This window comes from Zonotrichia albicollis, chromosome 9, assembly GCF_047830755.1.
Source record: "Zonotrichia albicollis isolate bZonAlb1 chromosome 9, bZonAlb1.hap1, whole genome shotgun sequence".
In the NCBI taxonomy this organism is placed as follows: Eukaryota; Metazoa; Chordata; class Aves; order Passeriformes; family Passerellidae; genus Zonotrichia; species Zonotrichia albicollis.
In genome coordinates, this window is record NC_133827.1 from 20,283,454 (window position 1) to 20,305,626 (window position 22,173).

The 22,173-nt window shown below is 40.9% G+C and overlaps 1 protein-coding gene across 2 annotated transcripts in view; it reads left to right on the plus strand.

The window, feature by feature from the left end:
• CLSTN2 (calsyntenin 2) overlaps positions 1-22,173 on the plus strand; it is a 299,276-nt gene that overhangs the window by 271,185 nt on the left and 5,918 nt on the right. For both annotated transcript variants that reach the window (XM_074546803.1, XM_074546802.1), the window contains exons 9-12: positions 2,793-2,955; positions 14,449-14,615; positions 18,710-18,858; positions 20,403-20,626. In XM_074546803.1, the coding sequence (XP_074402904.1) occupies positions 2,793-2,955; positions 14,449-14,615; positions 18,710-18,858; positions 20,403-20,626 (703 nt within the window). The remainder of the gene's footprint in view (positions 1-2,792; positions 2,956-14,448; positions 14,616-18,709; positions 18,859-20,402; positions 20,627-22,173) is intronic.

Below are 22,173 nucleotides of genomic sequence, written 5' to 3' on the forward strand. Positions count from 1 at the left end.
CACAGGAAAATCAAAGACCCAAACATGGTCTGGTGCTAAACACAGACTCATCTGTTTTAGGTGCTTGCTGTTCCTTCTGCATTCATTTGAATGGACATAGAGGGGAAATGGGCTGAGGAGGGAAAAAATAATAACTTTTATTTTTCACTTAAGAGTAAAGAAGAATTTCTGATAAAATACAACAAGGTGTTTCCTATGGGCACATCCATAGCTATGAAGATAGATACTTGGCAAACTTGCTATATAAATGTATTTCTCTTGGAAGCACTTGAGCGCAGTTGCAGGAGCCTTGAATTGTGGAATTTATGAAATGTTGTGTTTTCAGGAAGCATTTTCTTTGAAAAATCTAACTGCCTAATGGATTAATTACACTGGCTACACATTATTGTGCTCTTTGTGGTGCAATGCCCCAAAATGTTTTGGTTTGGTCTGTCAAAGTGCCCTTGCTTGAGTTAAACATGAGGGTTACTCACTCATTGGGGTGCAGTTCAGGGTTGCAAAACAGGAACAGTGTGGAACAGTTCTCCACAAAGTACCAAGCATTCATCCTGCAGGTTTGGCCATGCAAGGTCCCTGAAAATGAGGTTTTGTTTTCTGTGAAATGTCAGCTGCATGAGGCTGCGATGGATGCATCAAATGCTGAAGAGATCAGGGGCTTGGCAAGCTCTTTTTCCTTGGAAGGCAGGGCTGCACAATACTGTTGGTGGTTGGAGTTTGTTCGATAACGTTTTCAGTCTTCCAATTTATTTACTTTCAATTTTGGTTTCAGTTCATTTAACCTTCAGAAAACATTTGTGCTGTCTGCTGCTTACAAAAGGAAGGCTCCCCCCAGCAGCCCCTTGCTGCATTTATCTCTTGCTGTGGAGCTACAATGTCTGCAGTAATAAATGTATCCGTTTGAAATTGAAGTAATTAAGTTCTTGTTGAAATGTCTTCTGGAACAAAACATTAGCTTTTGCTTTCAAAGGGGAGATATTGCCCAGATAGCACTTCACCTGGCCAAGGACAAATGTTATGGTTAAACATCACTTTCTGCTTGCTTCTGTGAAACAGCAAGCATATCTGCATTCAAGCACTTCCATTTCTTAATGCACCAAAACAAGGATCTCCTCAGAACTGAAAGCACCGCTGTTGTAACTATTCTTTTGTTTTTAAAACAGCCCACTCATCCTACCAGCTTGCTGTGATTTATTCCTTTGAACTTTTAAATTGAAAGATACAACAACAGAAAAAAAATAATTGGGCAGACATTTATATTTGCACACCAGACTTCTGTCTCTAGAGGCATGGGTTCATCCAGCTGTACATTTGTAAACTAAAGCTGGATTTGGCCATCCTGCAGTAATCCCTGGTTGTCCAGCTCAGAAATTCATATGTGATTTGACACTAATCAAATCCTCCTGTAAGTATGTTGTAACTGTGGCTGTTGCTTTTCAAAGCTGGTGGCTCTCAGGGAAATCATAAAGATCCTCATTTTCCCACCATCTGGGGAAAAGCTCAAGGCCAAAAGATGAAGGGTGGACAAGAGGTGAGTTCCCTGCCCAAACCTGTAGATTGCTGGTCCCTCTGTGTTGCACAGGGCACGGCCCAGGTCCTTTTAGTACTGTCAAGGTCCTGGCAGGTTGCACAGGACTTTCTAAGTACTGATGGGATAAGTTAATAATGGCAATCATCAGTCCAGTGACTAAGGGCTGTATATTTTCTTAATCTGAACCTAATAGGAATGCTCAGTAACTATGCCAGTACATCCTCTGTGTATCTTACATGAAGTGTTCTGTTTTCAACACTAGATACAAGCATTAACAAATTAATATTATTGTCTTGGTTTGAAAAGACAGATGTCTGCTAAGGAAGGCAGGAGCCTCCCCTGAAATGGAAAATGTAACTCCCTCTGAATAATTATAATTTTGAAATTAAGGGGCTCTCAGGCAAAGATATGGGAGTAGGAATAACAGTTCTTTATTAGGGGAAAAAAAAAAAAGCAGTAGTACAAAACAACACTGCCAGAGTCACAGCAGTCCCTGTCCCCTGTGTGCCAGGGGGTGTCCCAGCCCCATCCCATGGGGGCTCAGCCCTCCTGCAGTGCCAGCTGTGGCTCTGCTGCAGCAGGGATCCTGCACAAGGGGGGAGTTTTCCTCTGCAGCTCCAGGGCTGCTGCAGATGGGCCTGGGCTCCCTCTGGCCATGCAGGGCAGCAGAAAGCTGCTCCTCTGGCAATGCAGGGGGCAAAGGCTGCTGTGCTGTGCCAGGCTCAGATTGGATCCAGGTAGGAAAGCTTGGCTCCTCCCCTGGGCGGAGCATCTCCCCATGGGATGCTGGGATTGGATCAGCCCTGCAGGGACACTCAGTGGCCATGGACAGCAGAGATCTCCTGGAGGGAGGGTTGGCTGGGGGAGAGATAAAGAAAAAACTGCCCATGGACAGCAGAGGACTGCCCCACCTCTAACCAATGGCAATAGAATACACAACCCCAGCCACATCCTGCATTTGTAATCCAAGATAATTATGTATTAGGAAATGTGAAAATACAGATGAAATACCAAATTGCCTGATTTTTCTATTTTCTATCCATGTCTTGTTTCAGAGTGTGTTTTAAGAAGCCTCTATTTATCACATATATTTTGTGAATATGTATTTTGCCAAGAGTATTTATCAACATCATTAATGTTAGAGACATAGAAATTACAGCAACATTATTTCCCATAACTGAAATTTGGAAACACATTGAAAACCACATGGGATATAACAATCAGCCCCTGTAAGAGCTGACTAATGCTGTGGTGTGTCTCCCAGATCTGTGACAAGGAGTGGCACTACTACGTGGTCAACGTGGAGTTCCCCGTGGTGACGCTGTACATGGATGGGGCGACGTACGAGCCGTACCTGGTGACCAACGACTGGCCCATCCACCCCTCCCACATCGCCATGCAGCTCACAGTGGGGGCCTGCTGGCAAGGTAAAATCACACCAGACAACACACAACACTACCAGGAGTTCAGGCCAAGAAAGAATCTTGCCTGTCTCACTGGTTGTATAGGAAATAGACTGCTAGAAGTTGGATGGTATAAAATCAGGTGTAAATCCAGAGTTGTTAATGAATCAAGTCCAAGGATAAAATGGACAGGACATTAACAGGCTTTGCATTTTCATCACCTGAAGAAGTATTGGATACAGTTTGTCTATTCAGTGTGAAAGATTGTCTTCTTTATCTTTTGTCCTCACTTCTTTTAATTGTTTCCCTTGTTCACCCACCTTAAGCGAACTATTTAGGTACTAAAGAACTCCAGCTATCTCTTTTCAGTCCCTGCCTCAGATTTCTTTTACAGCTCATGGCCCAGTCCTGGGCCCTTCACATTGGATGTATCTCACCAGCAATTCCAGGAATTTACTTGATTCACCCAGTTGTACACTAGAGGTAAAAGTGAGAGTAAAATAAATCAAAAAGTCCAAACCCCTGAGCCATATGGGCGTTTGCTTAAATATTACCTTTCTCTGCTTTCTATCCTTTATAATCCAGTTCTTCTCATTCTCTTTACCTGATCCTTGCACCACTTTCTTTCTCTGTTCTCTGCCTTATACCTGAAGTGCTCCTTTTTCTCTGCTCTGTTTTTGTAAAATTGTCTCCATTACCCTTCCATGCTGATTTTCTATTTACACTGTCTTTTTTCCACTTAAAGTATGAATTGAAGGAAACTATAATTAGGAAAAATGCTTTAACATAGATTCTGTCTCTTCCCCACTCTTTCACGTAGTCTCACTTTCTCCATTATCACCTTGTTTAGCATTTTGATCTCTGCTTATTTGCAAAATTTGGACATCTTATGTGTGGCAGGGCTGTTCAGTGTTAATAGTACTCAAAGCAAATTCAGCTGTTAGATTATGAGTGGGGTAAAGATCGAATCTTTACTTTGATGACAACATGCAGAATGAAGCTGCACTAATCTTAAAAACAAAATTTCGTAAGTTGACAATATTGATAATTATTGTAGGTGTGATAAGCTGGTTGGCATTGCACTAATCCCATGTACTTGGAAAAGTATAGACTGTTCCTTGTCTAGCTGGTGTTGGCATGTGTTGATTTTTTTTGTTATGCGATATTGGTGCAGTATTTTTAGATCAAAGTTCCAGAGTTAGAAAATGCACATGTAATTTGTAAATTTCGTTCTTTCCAGACATGAGCAAATGCCATAGAGGCTGTGAATAATCCTCAAATTGGGAAGAGATGGAATTAAGGCAAAACTGGTCACATAGGCTCCCAATACTTTCAGGCCAGGGACCATATTTCATATTTAAGCTGTTAAAAAATAAAAAGTGGGTATTGTTTTCAAACATTTTTATTTTTTCCTGGGATAATTTGATGGCTTAATTAATAACCATTCAGGATAAGATTCTTCTTCCTTTTTGGTGGAACACCTAATTTAAACTATTGAAATCATATGTATAGCTGCTATTAGTATTTACTGCAATATTATGTTATTGCTCTTTTCATGGTGACAGAATTTGAGTTCCTCAAAAGTGGAAACAAATTTTTCACCTAATGAAAATGCTAAGATTTAGTAATGCAGTGTGCTGAAGATTCTGATAAACTATCATGGGTGAGGCAAGAAGATAAATTTCTATTGGTTATGTGAAACAACATATCAAGATACTGCTTTGGACAAAGCTTATCATTTGGTACATTTGTTTTGATCACCTCAAACTATTTTACATGAATGGTGTGGAAAGTCACTTTGTTAGTAAGATTCAGCACTGTGTTTCACTCTGTGAAACAGTAATTAATTAACATAGAAAATTTATTCTATTATAGTCAAATCTATTATAGTCAAATAATTCTACTCAAAACAATCCATTCTAGTCAAAACAATAATTTTCAAAGTTTGTATATTTCAAGAAAAAGGGGCTCTATGAAATAAATATTTTAACTATAAATACTTTCTGTGAAACTGTTATTAAGTCTACTTAGGCTTATACATTTTAGCCAGTAACAATAGTCTAAATCTCCACATTTTCACAACATTATAAAGCTGCTTTACAGCATTCTGTGGTTTATTTCAGTAAAATATATGGTGATTTCGGTGTCATAAGCCATTCAGGAGTCTCCGTGTTAAGAGGATATGAAGAATTTCCAGCTCTGGTTTGCTAAGACTACTTCCTTTCTTTTCATTAAAGCACTGGCAGAAAGGAACACTGCTCCAACCTCTTCCTTCAGAGAGGGCAAGATCTTCTTTCCTGTCTTTACTAAACCACTTTACAGTTCTGAGTACACAGCATCCATTTGTCAAAGTCAAATTATTTGAAAACTCAGACAAGTAAATGCATCAGAAGAAATAATATTCCTTTTTTTCCCCACACTGACTCTGATTTGCTGACAGCCAAAAGACATTGTGGCTGTGGGGCAGCTGAAAGACTGGCAGGGAGCAGGAGGAGTGCATTTAAGGACACTGAAAAATCAAGAACAAAAATTGCAATTTGCTCTGTTAGCACTAATAGGAAAATCTGCTACTGCTATGAGGGATTTACCCTCTTGTAGATGGAAATGTTCAGTTCTGGTCTGGAAACTGGGAATTGTTCTCTGCTGCTTCTTTAGGAGCCTGAGTGTCCTCTGGGATGTGACTGACTCTTTGATCTTTCCATCTCTGACACTGCTCCTCATCCTGGGGCTCTGCAGCAAGCACCATGCCTGCATCTCCTCCTTTTCTTTCTCAGGGTTATAGCCTGAAGGAATCTTGGACATGTAAAATTCTATTATTGCCTATTACTAATATTCCAACGCCTGAGTAACTGTTTCCTGACTTTTATAGGCTTGTTTATAGCATCCATTATGAAAAGTTAGGTTGTTTTTTATTTCTACCTTCAGCTTCTCAAGTGAAATATAAGAGCAGTTTAAGATCAGTGCTGTTCTCCTGACCATAACATGAAAACAAACCGAATGCACAATTCCTCAGGCTTATGTGACAAATTCAAACTTTAGCCTGTGGTGTGCTCACTTGGCTTGTCTGTGGCATAAGCAAATCTCTCCTACATCTTTACCCTTTCCCTGGCAATGTAAAAATATTGCCTGATTGGTTTGTTCCTGATTTTATGCAAAATTTCTTTAAATAATGTGAGTCAAGTGCTAGAGCTCTCCAAAAAGCAGGGAAAATTGGCCTTTTCCTAAAGGGCATATTCTTGGAGACAAGCAGGGAGTGAAGATGGTTGAAAAAGCAGAAAGCTGGCCTTTAAAAGTGATGGAAAAGACCCTTCCCAGGATCTGTCAGGCACTGGGTCAAGTTTACTGCAGTCCAGGAAATGGCCCAATTACTTAAAACCAAGCCGGGGGAATGGTTCCCAGTTCTAATGACACTCTGCACATGAGGAAAGCTGCATGATTTGTTCTGGCATAGTCAATATGAACTTTATCTACTAAAAATTAGGTATACTGTGTGTAACTATGGTATAATTTTCCTTTTTTAATCTAAAACCCTTGGTTCTTTCTTCAAGGATCTTACTAAACAGAAGATCTAAGCAGATTTACTCATTGATTTAGGGTCCTTCACAATGGTTAGCCTAGAGTGAATTCTTTTTTGTGCAGTTGATCTTCAGTACTGCTGTACTTGAGTGGGGATGGTTTGTTTGAGGATAGGAGTTTAAGCATTATCTTTAGGCTAAAGTGTTGATGTTGGTCTGGTAACCACAGTAAAGTCCCAGCTTTCATGCATGGCAAATCCCAACTCATTCCTTAGCTGGGATTTCAGTGCTGTGAGACCTGGGAAAAGGTAAGGCACCACAAAGCTGAGCAAACTGGGCTCCTGGTGAGAAACAAACACCTGGAATTAGCCCTTTCTGTACCCTCATGAAGTTTGACAGCTTTCTCTGCAGGTACATATGGTTAATTCTATAACTTAACCTTCACATCTTTAAAATTTTGTTCACATCACTGGTCTGGTGATGATTGTCAAGGGTGTGATTTTGATGGAGGTCAGGTTATTTAAGGCCAAAATGCTGCTCTTTCTCTAGTGGTGAAAGAAATTTTCAGGCAGAATTACTCTCTCAGCATATCTAAAGGACAAAATTGACTTCCTTGCATATCTGCCTCCCAGAGCAAAAGAGACAGCAAAGAGAACAGGAGGGAGGTGGCCCTGACTCTGAACTGCTTCTTCCCTGAATGGGTATCAAAGCAGACTTGGTCCATTGGGAGCTCCCCAAGGTTCTCATTACTACACTTTTTATTCTTTAGCATAAAAATACTTCAAGAGTTGCCCATTTACCTTAAGAGTCTCAAGATCTTTTCAAATAATAAAAAGGTGCAGCAAGGCAGGAGAGTCACCCATACTCTGTCGGGATAAAGGGCAGTAGATGATTTTTCCATGGGTCGCTTAAAAAAATCTGCATCACAGCAAGAATAGAATCAGAATTCATGATCTTCTGTTCTTATTCTCCCTTTTAGGTTTTAACATCCTATTTAATTCTCCTGAGCAAGGCAAATTGTTAGCCTGTCCTGGAGCACACTTTACAAGAGCTCACCCCATGAAGTTCTCCTCTGAGTTCATTATTTCTGATTCAGTTTATCTGAGGACATAGCAAATGGACCCTTTTACAGAGTGACAAACTTCTTCCATTAAACCAAGATTTATAGGTTCCCACTCTGATCCCTTTATTGCTATATATTTAGGGGCAAAGCAGACAGAGGAAGGAAGCAAGTTTATGTGATTTAGTAGTCTGATAATTTTTGTACTGGGGCAGAAGACAGACTTCCTCATGGTTTCTCTGAAAAGATAAGGTCCTGAGTCCATACAAGGCATTTTAGGAGGCAAGGACTTTGTGAATGGCTCTTAAAGCTCTGTCAGGAAAGTAGGGAACAAGTGAATTACTTGTCACAAGGTTATGCTGTAGCTTACCATGGCTGTAATTCACTGTTTCTATCAGTGCCAGCCCTTCAGCAGTGCTGGAACCTCACAGTGTAATCCTGCTGGACACTGCATAGAGAGGGTATGTAGGAGAAGCCTATCAACAGCTACTTTATTATCATAGATACAGCAGAAGGCTATTGTAGGTCCTGTTTTCTAAGGGATTGCTGTTTTCTATTATGTTTTTCTTTTGTATTCTCCTGTTATTTTCCTCTTTCCTTAACCTATGCTGGAAAGATCAGCTTTTCTATAAAGCCTTTCTGTAGAATAACCTTATTATCCTCACATGTCAGCCCTCAGCTGACACAGAAATCATCCAGGGCAGTCAGAACTGACTAATGATTCAAGGCAAGAAGCACCAGAAGAGTTGAAATTTGGAGAGGGGTCAGAAGAAAGAGAGCCAGTGTGGGCAGTGTAGCAGCACCCTGTATGGGAACCCATAAAATCAGAGGGTTTGGTGAAAGCTGCAAAAGGCAGGCCTCAGAGACAGCAGAACTGTGATTAGAGCTAAGCAGCAGCCATGAGATAGGTCAGCAGAAAAATTATGTAAACTGTAGAGAAGCAAGGACAAATAGAACAATGGTCTGTGTATTAACACTTGTCTAGAATAACTCTCTAAGCTACAGAAAGTTTATCTAGTGAGATATTAGGAAGGTTGAAGCTTAATAATGGAGCTCTGTGCATTGTGTTTTAAGGCTTACAAGCAGGTATTGTATTTGAAATAAGCAAGCATTGTTTAACCAAAGGTACCTGTGCTTATAGTGGTTGGATAGAACTACTGTCAATGAGCTTCTGCTTTGTGTGATTGGTAAAAAAACTTATAAAGTGAGTTGTAACATTAAGTTCTTGGTCTGCTGCCTGGGATGGGAGCTGCTGGCATCTTCCCATTGTCATAACCATGTAATGAGACTGATGGTGGAAAATAAAACAGCTCAAGGCACGTTCCACAGTTCCGTCCCGTTCCTGATTTGTACAGACAACCTGGCCAGTGATACCCTGTATCACTCAACCTAGGACTTCTTCCAGAAATTAAGGTATTTAACAGATAAATATTCCCCCTGCTGTGCATCCAACGCTGCTGGATCAGGCCAAGGATGCTGCCATTGCTTGCACAAGCCTGACACCTCAGAGGAGAGGTACCAGCACACCTGAATGCAAGAGCGCCAGGACAGAGCTCAGCACAGTGAGATGCTGAGCATCTGTGTCCCGGTGCTTCCATGGGCACAGCAGTGCTCCTGCTGCACTGTCCTTTGTGACCGTGTTCACAGGGGTTTTTGGATTGGGGAAGAGACGAGGATCTGACTCCATGTTTCAGAAGGCTTGATTATTATTTTATTATATATATTACATTTAAACTATACTAAAAGAATAGAAGAAAGGATTTCCTCAGAAGGGTGGCTAAGAATAGAATGATAAAAAAAGCTTGTGGCTCGGGCTCTGTGTCCAAGCCACCTGACTGTGATTGGCCATTAATTAGAAACAACCACATGAGACCAATCACAGATGCACCTGTTGCATTCCACAGCAGCAGATAACCATTGTTTACATTTTGTTCCCGAGGCCTCCCAGCTTCTCAGGATGAAAAATCCCAAGGAAAGGATTTTCCTTAAAAGATGTGTGTGACATCCTTCTCATCCAGAGGAAGATGGGGCAGATTTCACTGCACTTCCGAGACCTTTGCTGAGTTTCAGCTGTAATAGAAATGCAAACACACGTGGAAGGTTTAGTTTAGGAGGGTGTTTTCTTGGAGAGCTGAATTTGCATTCAAATCTGTCACCCCAGATACATGCCCCATTTATAACTGAATTTCTGCAGGGAGAACTACTTACCAGCACAAAAATAATTTTTGGAGAATAGGGATATAGGTTTCTTTGAGCAACGTTTATCTATTGCCCGAATTGTGAAAAATTGTATAGTGTCTTTATTATCCTAAGAAAAATCATTGTCAATAGTGTAAGTTATACCCACTTTGGGTTTAAGGATGTATTGCAAAGACATCAGTTGGCATTTGGACATGTAAGAGCAGGGAACCTTTAGTGTTCTCTGAACTAGGCCTACTTCAGATAAAGCTTTAAAGCCTAAAGCTGTTTGAGTGAGGTTGCTGAGTTATGATATCTACCTAGAGCAAGGCAGACTTAACATGGGCCATGTCTGATGACCAATTTATGATTAATTTTTATCTGAGTGATATAAAAAACCCCACTAAAACTTTTCTGTGCTGAGAAATGTCATGTCACTTACTGGGGCTACTCCTGAAACCTGTGTTAAGTTTCATCCTGTTTTACAGCCAATCTACTTGTCAGAGAATTAAACCCAGCTCCCTGAACTGCTGTAGTAAAAAGATGGGATAAATTTGGAGGCTTGGACCTGAGAACTTCAGAGCCAGAATGCCTTGTGCCTGCTCCCAGATTCATTCAATCCTTATGATGGTACCCTAAATACTCAATTGTTCTTTAATTATCTGGCTTAGTATAACCAGAGTCTAGAATATCTTTAAAAAATTGCATCTCAGTTGGAAATTCTCTTGACTTCACCATTTCCCATGAAAAGCTCATTGTGATTTGACTGCCTTGATAATTACTTGCTCATTATTAGGATAGGACAAAAAGCCTGCAAAATCTGTGAGCTCAATAAAGTCACTTGTTTTGACGTGCTGATTGTTCTTTGGAGATTGGTAAGGAAGGCAAACAGCACTTTACATCTGTGTAATCAAACCTACAACTGCAAAATTCAATGCTAATCAAATTCTGTCACACTTTATATCAACTCAATGCAAAATGAAAAAGAAACGTGTCATGGAAACAGGCTCTGCTTCTTTAATGAATGCATTTCAACCCCATGAAGTCCAAACCCTGGGATTCTTCAGTTCCCCCTAGACTCCCCTATGCTATACCTAACAGATATAATGTTATATCTAGCAGGACCTCTCTGTGGCTGCAACGAGAGGTGATTGCCAGGTAACAGTTCTTAACCCCCCTAAATTGTTGTTCAGCTGGCAGTCTTCAACTGTGTCAATAAAACATTTGTTTTCCTCCATGTGTATAAGGAGTCCCCACTGAACTGCCCCCAAGACAGACAGACAGACAGACAGACATCTGCAGCATATTCAGCTAAAATTAAGTAGGTTGGTCTTCTCCATTTGATCTGGTCTGTTTGAAATTTCAGGGAGCAGCTGTACCTGCGTCTGTGCCTATTTATGTCTGTGCCAAGAACTGATAATGTGAAGTCTTGCTCTCACTGGCAGCATGATCATGCCCCACGGAGGGCCCTGTGGGGTCTCCTGCATGTCCCTAGATAATTCCAGCAGCAAAAGAGATGAGAACTAGCACAGAAGAATCTCAGTCCAGAAAACAGTTATTATTTTAGCAAGTGAAAGCTATGATGCATGCTACTTCAACAATGCCTAAGGGGTGAACAGTATTGTAGTGAATAATTATGGATGTCATGGTTCCTTTGGATGCTGACACCACCTTCCTTTTACAAGGGTTGAATTAATGCCAAAAGCCACCATCCATCCTCCTGTATCTGCCAGACTTCAGAAGTGTTGGTGCATGCTGGGTCGGGTGTGAAAAGCAATGCACAATCTTATCAGCAGGATCTGAACAACCCTGTGGCCTGTGTTCCCTCACAACTGGGATGGCAACCACAACATTTACATTTAAGGAAGAGAAAAAAAACAGTAGCTTCAAAATTTTTTCATGGAAGGAATTGTAGTAAGAATAGTTGATGACTAAACTATAGTGTAGTTTCAGTCTTTTTTGTGTTACAGACATTAACTTAATTCCCTGACAGCAGGGAAGATTCTGTTTTCCTCTCTTGGCTCTATCATTAATTAGCCTTAACCACTTAACCATCCTACAAGAATTAGCATTCACAGCATATTAATTCATAGCAATCAATAAACATAGTGCTGAGTGAAACACAAGATACAACACAGTTGAGGACTAGGTTTTTGCTGTGTTTGATGAGTATTTCACATTTAAATACATTCACTGATCTGAGCGTGCCTCTTATTTTGCATCTCCTCAGAATTATTAAGACCTACCAGCAGACTTACTATAGGTTTCTAAATTTCAAACTTCCAGGAATAGTGTTGGTATTTTAGCCTTGGAACTTGCTGTCTTCACAATTCTGTAGTGATATGAGAATGGGAAGCTTCAAGCAAAATGTGATTCCTTCTTCTTCTGTAATCTCTTAAATGATTTTGTCTCCTTTTTAAGGAGATGCTTGCTTTTTTTTTTTTTTTTTAATTCAGCATACCTTTTTCTGTCCAGTTATATTACTGCTGTATATGTACTTTTCAAGACAATGTAAGCAGATAAAAATAACAGCATTTTGGCTGAAAAGCCAATGTCCCCATAATGCACTATTGATTTACCAAATAATTACCAAATAATTGCCTTGGTAAGTATCAGAAAGGTTGAACTTTAGCTGTTGCATATGTGAAAGTTTCTAGGAAATCTCAGATGTCCAAAAAAATCTCAAAATTCTGCCCAGAGGAAATTTCCTGTGTAATGGACAAATGAATGAGCGTGGACAAGAATAATTTCCCCTTGGGAACTTTACTTTGGGGTAAGAAAAAGAGAGGCAGTTTGTGCTGTAATGTTAAAAAAAAAAAAAAGAAAACCAACAACAAAACAAAAAAACAAAACTACAAAAAACCCAAACCAAACAAACAAACAAAAACCACTTCCTACTTCTCTGAAGAAACAGCCTGCTTGGACACCCCTTTCCTGCCAGTACTTTCCTACCAGTATGTATTTTCTTCACTATTTAAAATAGCTCAAGTCCTCTTCATAATGCTCATCCTGCATTCCAGAGACTGGAAGTGAGGGTTTTCAGGCTTTTAGGTAACAACAGCAGCCTAAAGAAAATCTGCCACTTCTTCCCTATCCAACTCCAATCCACACACAAGTTAAAGTTCAAGTTTGAGCTATCTTGCCTGCCAAAACCAAGTTGTTTGATACTAAAGCTACAAACACTGTAGAGATGAGTTATCTACCAATTACAACACCTTATCAACAGCTTATCAGCTGCTAATCCAATTAGTCTGCCTGGCTCCCTGCTCTGTGGCTTCCTTGGTCCTCCCAGGCTCGAGGCAGGCAGTAATTCACATGCACTGAGAGAGATAACACTGCAGGAAAGACAAGCTCTAAAAATTCTCCTAAAGGAGGATGAGTAAATCACTAACTGTCCCAAGAGTAATTGAGATGCCATGATCACTGGAGCAGGCAGTCTGTAATCACGTTTTATTGACAGCTCCTAAAGATCAGCCTTCCTTCGGAGCTGCCTGGAGTGGAGCCAAACCGAGCGTGTCTGCAGGTGCAGCACAGAGAGACAGGACCAGACGTGGCACCAAATTATGCACCTGGGCTCAGGGACAGCACTCCCAGCCTCTCAGAGAGGGGCTGTGCACAGCTCCCTGCCCACTGCAGGAATTGCCAGCGTGTCCTCAAACACAGCCCAGGGAGTGGGGCAGTTTGTACACACAGAGCCACCACTCTCAGCTCATCTGGTGCCGTGTTCTTGGGAGGACAAAGGCAGAGGTAGCTGATCTTGTCATAGAACACTTGCAAATACTGCTTTTTTATAAATAAATATTGGACTTTACCATTTATTAAGTTAGTGTTTGAGTACTTGAGTAAGGTAATTTTTAAAAATCATCTGCTTCCTTGTATACATTTGGGAAGCCCTGTTTCATCTCTGGGTTTGCTGTCTTCTCAAGTTGCTGTTGATAATTGCTGCCCTGAGGTGTGCAGGATGTCTCTGCTTCAGCCTGCACAACAAGAACGAATCTGGACTCTTCAATTTTCGGTCTTGATGTTGTTTATTAATTCTTATCTATAAAATTTTCTTTCTGCCCAGCCGAGATCTGCTCAGCAGAGCAGCCACAGGCACTCTGTGTTGTCCTTTTATACTGCAAACTACATATAACACATTTACACTTGATTCCCAATACCTATCACCTATGCTAGACAGTGCACTTCTACTCTAAACCAACCCCAAAGTGCCAACATCACTGCAGAAAGTGGAGAACAAGAAGAAAGAAGAAGGACTAGACATGCCCTGATTCCTCCATCTTGTCTTATAACCCCCATACCAAAAATCCTAAAATCTACATTTTCACCCTGTGACCATTTTGTTATTACACCATTCAAACCTGTTTGACTTTCAGGTCCTCATACAAAGCTGGCAACTTGCTCCAGGGGTCAAAATCAAATCCCCAGGTGCTCTGGGCTGTGTGCCAGGGTGTCCGAGCCCCCCGGCAGGGTCTTTGGAAACTCTGGACACCCAGAGGGATGCACTGAGCTCTGACACTGTCTCAGCTCTATAAACACCTGAATACAATCCTGGAAAATCAAGAATCTTAAAGACAGCCTGCTACCAGACACCACCCAACAACCCACAAAGACATTCCACTGTACCACAACAAATGGGATCTCAAATACCCTTGGCTGAGATGGATAGAGATTCTTTAAATGTGTTAAACCATAAAGTGATTTATTACATATGCAATTTGTGTGTTGGTCCCAATAACCATTTTGCATCCTCTTTTTTTGCAGGAGGTGAAGTCACCAAGCCCAGGTTTGCTCAGTATTTCCATGGCAGCCTGGCCAGCCTGACAATACGGCCAGGGAAAATTGAGAGTCAGAAAGTGATTTCCTGCTTGCAGGCCTGCAAGGAAGGGCTCGATATTAATTCTCTTGAGAGTCTTGGCCAAGGAATAAAGGTGAGGGATGAACTGACATCATCTTTGATAAAAATTTAGATCTGATTTATGAAATGGAGAGCCCAAGGTAGAGTACACACAGTGCAAATGTACTCCCAGAAGCAATGTAATTTCCTATAAAATCATGCAAAGGAAAAACAGAACAGTAAAAGAGCTGTGACACTGCAAAGAAAAATGTTTCCATTTTTGCAGAGCTAGATGATCAGAAAGTAAGGCACTGCTGATACTTCAGAGCCTGTATGAATTGCCAGGTTGTGTTTTCATGCTTATTTTGTTACTTCTACAGAAACAGATATGATTCTAAAGAGTTACTGAATTTTGATCTCAAGTAGTTTTAAAGCAGTGGAATACATAAGTCCTAATAAGTCCCATTCTAAAAATCTGTGTGTTCAAAGAGAAAAACTTTACTGTACATGAAAAATGAACACAAAAAACTCTAAAGTCAAGAAGTTAAATTTTTAGATTTGAATATAAGTCATTATCCATCTTCATTATGCATATGACTACTGGTAATGCAGAGCTTTTTCTAAGATTGGAATACAACAGACAGGGAAATCCTGTTTCAGTTGACCTAGTGGCTAGATGTGTTTGCATTCATTCAGATAATTCTGAAATTCTGTTCTTTGGATACACATGTAGGATGTTGGCTATTCCAATGCTCACATAAGCTGCATTGTCAGTTTTCCTTTTCTGACACCATTATTTGGTGGCAGTGTTCTTGTGCTCAGTGTAAATGAATTTATGAGCTGTTTCCTAGCACACAAATACCACTTCCAAAGGAGCTGAGCTTCCCTTCCAGCCCAGAAAGTTCCTTTGGGTGCAGACAATGCATCCTGAGGAACTGAACAGGGGTGTTTTGTTGTGGGGTTTTCAGAGGGGAGGAGGATGCTGCTCTAACACTTCATCTGGAACATGCAGTGGGAGTGCCATGGACAGCATTTTATTAGCCAAACCTTTCTGTTGTACAGACTGACCTGAAATATACCCAAATAAATAAATGCCTGTCTGGGTGATGATAGGTTGCAGTGGTGTAGTATAACTGACACATTTTGTGAAAATGAATGTAAAAATGAAAATTGAAAGTGCAAAAGTAAGGAGGAATTTTGCTAGCTCTAACTTTTACATATGAGGAAAGACCCCAAAGAATTATTTTATCATCCTGCCAAGGACATCATTAAGAATTCCACACTGCTGCTTCTCATAGCAATAGGACTCAGGGGGTCGGTTAAAGCTGGTTTTAAAGTGTAGTGAATACAAGGAGCAGGTAGGGATTTCAGGAACCCACCTGTGTATGCCTAATAGTAAGTTCTTTGCTGGGATTTTCCGTTAATTAAAGTACTTGTCTTGGTTTGGAAAGACAGTCTGCTAAGGAAGGCAGGAGCCTCCCCTGAAATGGAGAATGTGAACCCTCCCCACCCTCCCAATTGCTGTAAATTTTAAATTAAGGGGCTCTCAGGCAAAAAAATATGGGAGCAGGAAATAACAGTTCTTTAATAGGGAAAAGGAAAAAGAATAAAAGGATAAAATAAACAATGCAGTACACTAGAACAACACTGACAGAGTCAGAACCCAACCTGACACCCTGTGGGTCAGGGTGTTGGTGGCAGCCCCATTGGAATTGTGGCTCAGCCCTCCTGCAGTGTCAGGGGTGGTTCTGCTGGAGCAGGGATCCTGTAGAGAAGGATGGATTCTTCCTCTGAAGATCCAGTGGAAGGAGAGGCAGCTGCTGCTCCTCTGGGGAATCCCATGCAGAAGCCGTGCTGGTGTCTCAAAACCTCTGGATTATATCTGGGCAGCAATGCTTGGCTCCTCCCTCTGGGCTCACATCTCCCAGTGGGATGCTGCAGTTCTTATCAGCCATGCAGGGACATTCAATAGCTGTTATCAGCAATGTCCCCTCCCCAGGGAGGTGTGATTGTGGTCACTCAAAGAGAGAGATAAGGCAAACTGCCCACTTGACAAAGGTAATCTGCCATACAGATGGGAATGGAAATCATCTTGCATTGCAGTCTTCAACAGTACTGTACACTTAGTCGATGGTGCTTAAAAGCACAGTAATTCCTCCCCTGTTGTTGCCCTCTGAAACCTGAAGATATTCGAGTCACCCCTGTTTCATGGGCATGGGAAAATCCCTCTCCTACCACCCACTGCTGCTCCAGCATCTGTAACTGGCTTCTTCATTGCACTGACAGTACAGAGGGGAAAAGGAAGACAAGGGATTATTTTCTGCTTTTTCCTGCTTTTGCAAACCTTTAAAACATCTTCATTTTCTGAAATACAGATGAGACATAGTGGGGTTTTTTTTAAAGTTACTGATGTTGCTTTTACTGCCTCAGCAAGCCAACAGTGAGAGCAACAGAAGGAGGCAAAAATGAAAGGAGCAAAGAGAGAGATTGTGGAAGGGTTTCTTTGGGGGGCTGACAGAAGGAAGCTCAGCTGAAAGCAGAACAGTTGCCTGACCCTGAAGAGAAAATGAGAGAGAAAGGTGTTGTGGTGTCAGAAACAAACACACCTGATCCCAGACAGGCATGTGTGACAGCTGCACAGACAGTGGGTTCTGTGGGGCTGTTTAGGTGGTGCTCGGCAGATTCAGAGTTGGCAGACTGACACTGGAGGGTGTTTTGGGCACTTTGCACCACGGAGATTCACGCTTTAACCGCCCAAGAAAGAGCAGTGTAGCAGCATTTCTGAGACAATAGTGTTGGACTGTTTTTGGGCTGCAGCCTAATTTTCAGTGTCTGTAACAGCTCTCTGAGCCGCTGTCTAAACTGTTGCTATTTTTAGCTTTTTTAATGAGAAAGACAAAAATGGCTCAGACTGGGCCTTTCTCTGGTCCCTTTGGCAGCATTCCAGCTGTTTTGCAGCTGAGCTATTAACTGGCTAGCTAGAGTCTCTCTTTGCTAATTTTATTCTCTACTGTTGCTAGCTTAAAGAGAGGAAAAAGAAGTATATGCAGGCTGGGATTCATGTTAGTCCTCCTCTTTGTTAAAAAATACCCTTCAGTGTGTTATGACCTTCCTGCACAAGCTTTAAACCCAGTCCTCCATGTTCTGTTTGACAAAGGACCCTGCACTTCCTCCTGTTCCTCACAGACTGTTTGATGTGTTTGGCTTTTTAACCTTTCTGGCTGTAAGGAAGTGTAGGCAGCCTCTGTCTGTATTTTAACAGCATCTTCACATAATCAATGCCTAGCTTTGGGGAAAGAAAGCCTTTCCAGCAGAGAAAAGTGCTGTTTGTGTCCTGTGCTGACAACAGTAGGGTACAATGTCAAGTGGGTGACGCTGCTTTCCTCGGCAATGCAGATGGTTTACTGAACCAATTAACAGATAAAACAGGTAATTAGGATTAATTATGGTGAAGGTAAAAATCAGTCATTGGTTGTGTCACAACAGTGACAAAGTTTTTTAGTCATCAAGACTGATGTGTGTTCAGTGCAATGCAGTGGAGAAGGCTTGGGGCCACAAGAGCAGGCAGTGATTTTGCAGGGTTTGCTGGCCCAAGTGAGCAGCTCCATCTTAAATCAAGACGCCCTTATTGATCATCAGGCAGGATGGAGAGTCCCCTTTAGTGTGTCTGACATTAATGAAGATGTAGGAGGCAAATGCTGTAACTGTTTTGTTCATTCGTGTTGAAATATATCTCAGAAAGGTAGCCCAGGATAAAACCACAACAGAAAGCAGCCAGAATATGCCTCTGCATGCTAAGCTAGCTCAAAAGGCAATGCTTTTATATGGGGAATGTGTTTAACCTAAAAAGATTACATAGAAATAATAATTATGGTGGTAAGTTAAGGTTTTGAACCTCTACAGAGTTCAAAAATAAATAGTATTGGAATTTGCTGCAGAAATTGGATCAGCAAGGTTGATAAGGCTGGGAAAAGAGCAGCAAATATGGATTCATTTTTTAGGTGACTGATACAAGTACATGTTAGAGAGAACAACATGTGGATTCAGCCAATGATAGCTACAGAGATTCTTTTTTTTCTTAAATCATTAAAATTTTTACTTACATTTGTGCAACATTCCTTAAAAATATATATTATTTTGTACTCTGTACCTGGTCCCTTAAATACTAATTATATATATTTCTCCTAGTATCACTTCAACCCTTCCCAGTCAGCCCTTGTCATGGAAGGAGATGACATTGAGAATATAAATCAGGCCCTCCAAAAGGTCTCATACATCAACTCCAGACAGTTTCCTACTGCAGGCGTGCGACGTCTCAAAGTCTCATCTAAAGTCCAGTAAGTTCTACTTCAGCTGAATTGAACAGATCAGGAACATTTTTAATGAATTACTTTTCTCTTTGGCCATGTAAAAAGAATAATTTTGGCTCAATTAAATTGATAAATCATACTGCTTTGTTATTGAACTTTAAAGGATGAATTTAATTTACTTTTATGCCAAAACCACCATTTATATGCTGGATTACTCTCGATACTACCTTCTTAAGAAGCCTATCTTGTTAATATAATGTACTTGCATTCTCTTTAATGCTTTGGGGGAGGGAAAGCAGGGCTTTGGAAGGAAAACAAGCAGAGTTCTCAGACCTCTCAGGCAGCCCCACTGGAGCCAGCCCAGCCTGCACATCCCAGGGCTGGCCCAGCTCCTGTGCCATCATGAAATGAGGCAGAGCTTGTCAGGAGAGTCACTTCTTGCAGACTGCTGATTCAGGTGAAAGTGGAAGTACAGCTACCTCTTGTTCACTGCAAATATTGGAGTGTCCCAAAAAGAGTTTCCATTTAAATGGAAAATTAGGCCCTTTTAATCACTGTCGTGGTTTGGAAAGAGAGGAGTCTGCTGAGGAAGGCAGGAGCCTCCCCTGAAATGGAGAATGTGAACCCTCTCCACCCTCCCAATTGCTGTAAATTTTAAATTAAGGGGCTCTCAGGCAAAAATATGGGAGCAGGAAATAACAGTTCTTTAATAGGGAAAGGAAAAAAATTAAAGAATAAAATAAACACTGCAGTAAACTAGAACAACACTGCCAGAGTCAGAACCCACCCTGACACCCTGTGGGTCAGGCTGTTGGTGGCAGCCCCATTGGAATTGTGGCTCAGCCCTCCTGCAGTGTCAGGGGTGGTTCTGCTGGAGCAGGGATCCTGTAGAGAAGGATGGATTCTTCCTATGAGGATCCAGTGGAAGGAGAGGCAGCTGCTGTTCCTCTGGGGAATCCAGTGCAGAAGCTGTGCTGGTGTCTCAAAACCTCTGGATTATATCTGGGCAGCAATGCTTGGCTCCTCCCTCTGGGCTCACATCTCCCAGTGGGATGCTGCAGTTCTTATCAGCCATGCAGTGACATTCAATAGCTGTTATCAGCACATGTGAATGTGGTCACTCAGAGAGAGAGAGATAAGGCAAACTGCCCACTTGACAAAGGTAATCTGCCATACAGATGGTAATGGAAAATATCTTGCATTGCAATTTTCAACAATCACACATGACAGGATAACCATGTTGTATTCATTAGCCACCATTTTCTGAATTTAACGTTTGGTTTGCTAAAGTTAGTTGTGATCTAGTTAACTTTGTTAACGCTTTGCTGCTCTGTTAAATGTCAGTGAAACATTAAAATAATATTCTGATAGTCACCTTAGGAAAGATTGAATTTGTCCCTCAGGATGAGCATCTGTGAAGGTGGGAAGGGAGGGGAGGGCCAGAGCTGGGTGCCTGAGGATGAATTGGACTGAGCTGAGAGCCACGAACTGGACTTGGGGTGCCAAGTGTGCCAGTGCCACAGTGATGTGCAATGTGTTACATGCAGTTAATGGATGATGTGTCTTTTCAGATGTTTTGGTGAAGATGTCTGCATTAGTATCCCAGATATAGATGCCTATGTAATGGTATTTCAGGCCAATGAGCCCAAGATTACCATAACTGGGATGGACCACTTTGCTAGACCAGCTGCACAGTTTGAGAGTGAAAGAGGTGTTATTTTGTTCCCTGACATCAGGATTGTCAGCACAGTCACTAAAATGGAGCATTCAGTAGACTTAAGAGAACATGACAGAGGTTTGTGTCTTTCTTTTAAATGTTATTACTCATTTTGTAACGTCTGTTCATATTTTTTAAAGGATGGTGCAAACAAGTAATGTAAAGGAAGTCACTTCACCCAGATTAATTAGGCTACAGTAATGCTGTACTCAAGAAATTCAATTCAACACATTGAAAAATGTGTTAAATGGTGGCAGATCAGAAGGTGTTTCAAAAAAAGCAAATTTTCCATGTAGTATTCATTTGGTATACTTCAAAATAATTCCTTTCTACTCTTCCTTTCATATTCTGTTATGTAGGGTATTTTCATTAGAATGTCTTCACTTGTAACAGAATTTTGTTAATTGTGCTGATAAGGTGAAAAGCAGTAATTGAACAAAAGTTGAAGTTTTAGTCTGCTCTTATGTTTCCAGCTCTGATACTAGCTTGTGAGTGACACTTGAAAAAGTAATCTCATGCCTCAGTTTCCCACCTATAAAATGTATATATAATCCTTTAAAAATATTTATTTTCAATGATGACTGTTTATTCTAATGCTAAGCAATGTGTGTATTATTATTCAGCACTGTGTGAATGTTCAAAAGTATAAATCAAGTTTAAAATCATTGTCTATGAAGGAATCTTTTGAATGTTTATGCGCAAGGCAGATGAAATGTCTAGTAATTTGGAGAATCATTCTAAACACAGTTTGTTGGACTAGAATAAGCAGCAACTAGATGGATGTCTCTGAAGAAGAGAAAATGGGTAATGGTATGCAAGTTTACAGGCACAGATTGCCTGAAGCCTACAAATTTGACTTGGGCTGAATTTCTGGATATGTTACACCTGTAACTTAGAGCTAAGGTACCCAGATTCACTGCACCAGGAGCTGGCAATGTAGGGCATAATGCTTTCCTGGCTGTGCCCTCCTTCCCAATGCCTTCCTTCCTAAATTCCCGCCCTCTAACATCAAGTTTGCAAAACGGGCAGGAAGTTCCAGACTTGCAGTGTCTGTGCCCTCAGGGAGCTGCTTAAGCAGTTTTGCCACACACTCTGTGCTAAGTTGATCAGAGAATTTAAATATTAATTTGATATGCTACCCTTTTTCCAGTAACAGAATTATTTTTTTACTTGTACATGTTGAAGGACAGTCAGCATATAATTTAATTTCTTTAAGTCACACAGCACAGGATCTTGCTTTTTATAATAATGCCTTGCTCTTGGATAGATGGCCAGGTCTTTGTAATGTAAATTGTTTATGGGGCATAGAGTAACTGAGAGAATCATCCAAGCATAAATATCTTGGATGTGTATTTTTCCAGTTTGGTTTTCCTTGAGAAAGCTGGTATCAATTCAGCACTGAAACATGGAATTTTTTACATGAATTTATTTCCAAGATCAAATTTCAGTTCTATACTTCCACTAATGTTCTTGGGTGCCTTATTATACTAGAGAGCAATATATTTTCTATTTATCTCACTGGGTGTTTGTAAGGCCTTCATCATCACAGCACCTGTGCAGCCTGGACACATCTCTTGATTTGCTTTAAGTGTGCTGGATTTAATATCAGTAAAAGCAGTTTGGCT